General features: G+C 46.2%; 1 protein-coding gene across 1 annotated transcript in view; it reads right to left on the minus strand.

Annotated features, from left to right (window-relative positions):
- LOC139026868 (zinc finger protein 271-like) overlaps window positions 1–1876 on the minus strand; it is a gene marked incomplete at both ends in the record, with an annotated part of 17051 nt that overhangs the window by 2664 nt on the left and 12511 nt on the right. The window contains one exon of the mRNA XM_070442125.1: window positions 1590–1721. Within this exon, the coding sequence (XP_070298226.1) occupies window positions 1590–1721 (132 nt within the window). The remainder of the gene's footprint in view (window positions 1–1589; window positions 1722–1876) is intronic.

Consider the following 1876-nt stretch of genomic DNA (forward strand, 5'->3'; position numbering starts at 1 on the left):
AATGGAAAGCTCTCAACACATAATCAGGTAGAGCCAGGAATTCCCCAGGGTAGCTGTCTAGTCCCCTTACTTTTTTCAATCTTTACTAACGACATGTCACTGGCTTTGAGTAAAACCAGTGTGTCTATGTATGAGGATGACTCAACACTGTACACGTCAGCTACCACAGCGACGGAACTGACTGCAACACGTAACAAAGAGCTGCAGTTAGTTTCAGAATGGGTGGCAAGGAATAAGTTAGTCACAAATATTTAAAATACTAAAAGCATTGTATTCACTAAACTCTAAACCTCAACTAAATCTTGTAATGAATAAATGTGGAAATTGAGCAAGTTGAGGTGACTAAACTGCTTGGAGTTACCCTGGACTGTAAACAGTCATGGTCAATACATGTTGATACAACAGTAGCTAAGATGGGGAGAAGTCTGTCCATAATAAAGTTCTTCTCTACCTTCTTAACAGCAATATCAACAAGGCAGGTCCTTACGGGCACCTAGWTACCAATACATGTTGCTCAGTGTAGTCCAATGTCGAGGTCTAATTTACCTGTTAAACGCTGAATACATCATATGAAAAGTGTAACGTTATGACTATAACTACTGTTCCCTGAAGGAGGGAAACGAGGAACATACTATTAAATCTGCACCTCGCTGTAAGTCTCGCCTTCCACAGGTGACGATTCATTCCTTCATTTGAAACACTGCTCTTCACCAAGCCCAGGAAAGGGAGGTGTGGCGCCAAGATGTTCTTCCACGTTTACTTCGGGGAACAGTAGTTATAGTCCTAACATTTGACATTCCGTTAGACGATGTGAGGAAGAACTTTAACCCCTGTCTAAGCCGTTGGAGGGGGAGGGGCTAAACTGACATGGAAATGTTTTAAGATGGTCATACTATGGATTTCTTAGGTGACTCATATTTAAGCAAATTTGCATCAATCGACTCTAATGGGTTAATGATATGATCATGCTCTCTTTAGCCGATGTGAGGAAGACCTTAAAACAGGTCAACATTCACAAAGCCGCAGGGCCAGACGGATTACCAGGACGCGTGTATTCAGAGCATGCGCTGACCAGCTGGCAAGTGTCTTCACTTACATTTTCAACGTCTCCCTGACCCAGTCTGTAATACCTACATGTTTCAAGCAAACCACCATAATCCCTGTGCAGAAGAACGCCAAGGTAACCGGTCTAAATGACTACCGCCCCCGTAGCGTCACATCTACGCGAGAGATCGTCTCCCTGACGCCAGTCTGTATACCTACATGTTTCAAGCAAACCACCATAATCCCTGTGCAGAAGAACGCCAAGGTAACCGGTCTAAATGACTACCCGCCCGTAGCGTCACTTGTAGCTCATGAAGTGCTTGAAAGGCTGGTCATGGCTCACATCAACACCATCATCCCAGAAACCCCTGGACCCACTCCAATTTCGCATCCGACCCAACAGATCCACAGATGACGCAAACTCCATGCACTCACCTGCCTTTTCCCACCTGGACAAAAGGCACCTATGTGAGAATGCTGTTCATTGACTACAGCTCAGCATTCCACACCATAGTGCCCTCCAAGCTCAGTCAACTACTAAGGACCCTGGGACTGAACACTCCCATCTGCAACTGGTCCTGGACCTTCCTGACGCAGCGCCCCCAGGTGGTGAGGGTTGGCAACAACACATCCCACACTGACCCCTCAACACAGACCCTCAGGGGCTTTATCATGGACTACAGGAAACGGAGGACATAACATGCCCACGTTCACATTGACTTGGCTTGTAGTCGAGCCGGTCGAGAGCTTTCAAGTTCCTCTGTGTTCACATCCTGAACCAATTATGCGTCCAACGACACCAACACGTCGTGAAGAAGGGCATGACAAAGCA

This window comes from Salvelinus sp. IW2-2015, unplaced genomic scaffold (assembly GCF_002910315.2).
Source record: "Salvelinus sp. IW2-2015 unplaced genomic scaffold, ASM291031v2 Un_scaffold6141, whole genome shotgun sequence".
In the NCBI taxonomy this organism is placed as follows: Eukaryota; Metazoa; Chordata; class Actinopteri; order Salmoniformes; family Salmonidae; genus Salvelinus; species Salvelinus sp. IW2-2015.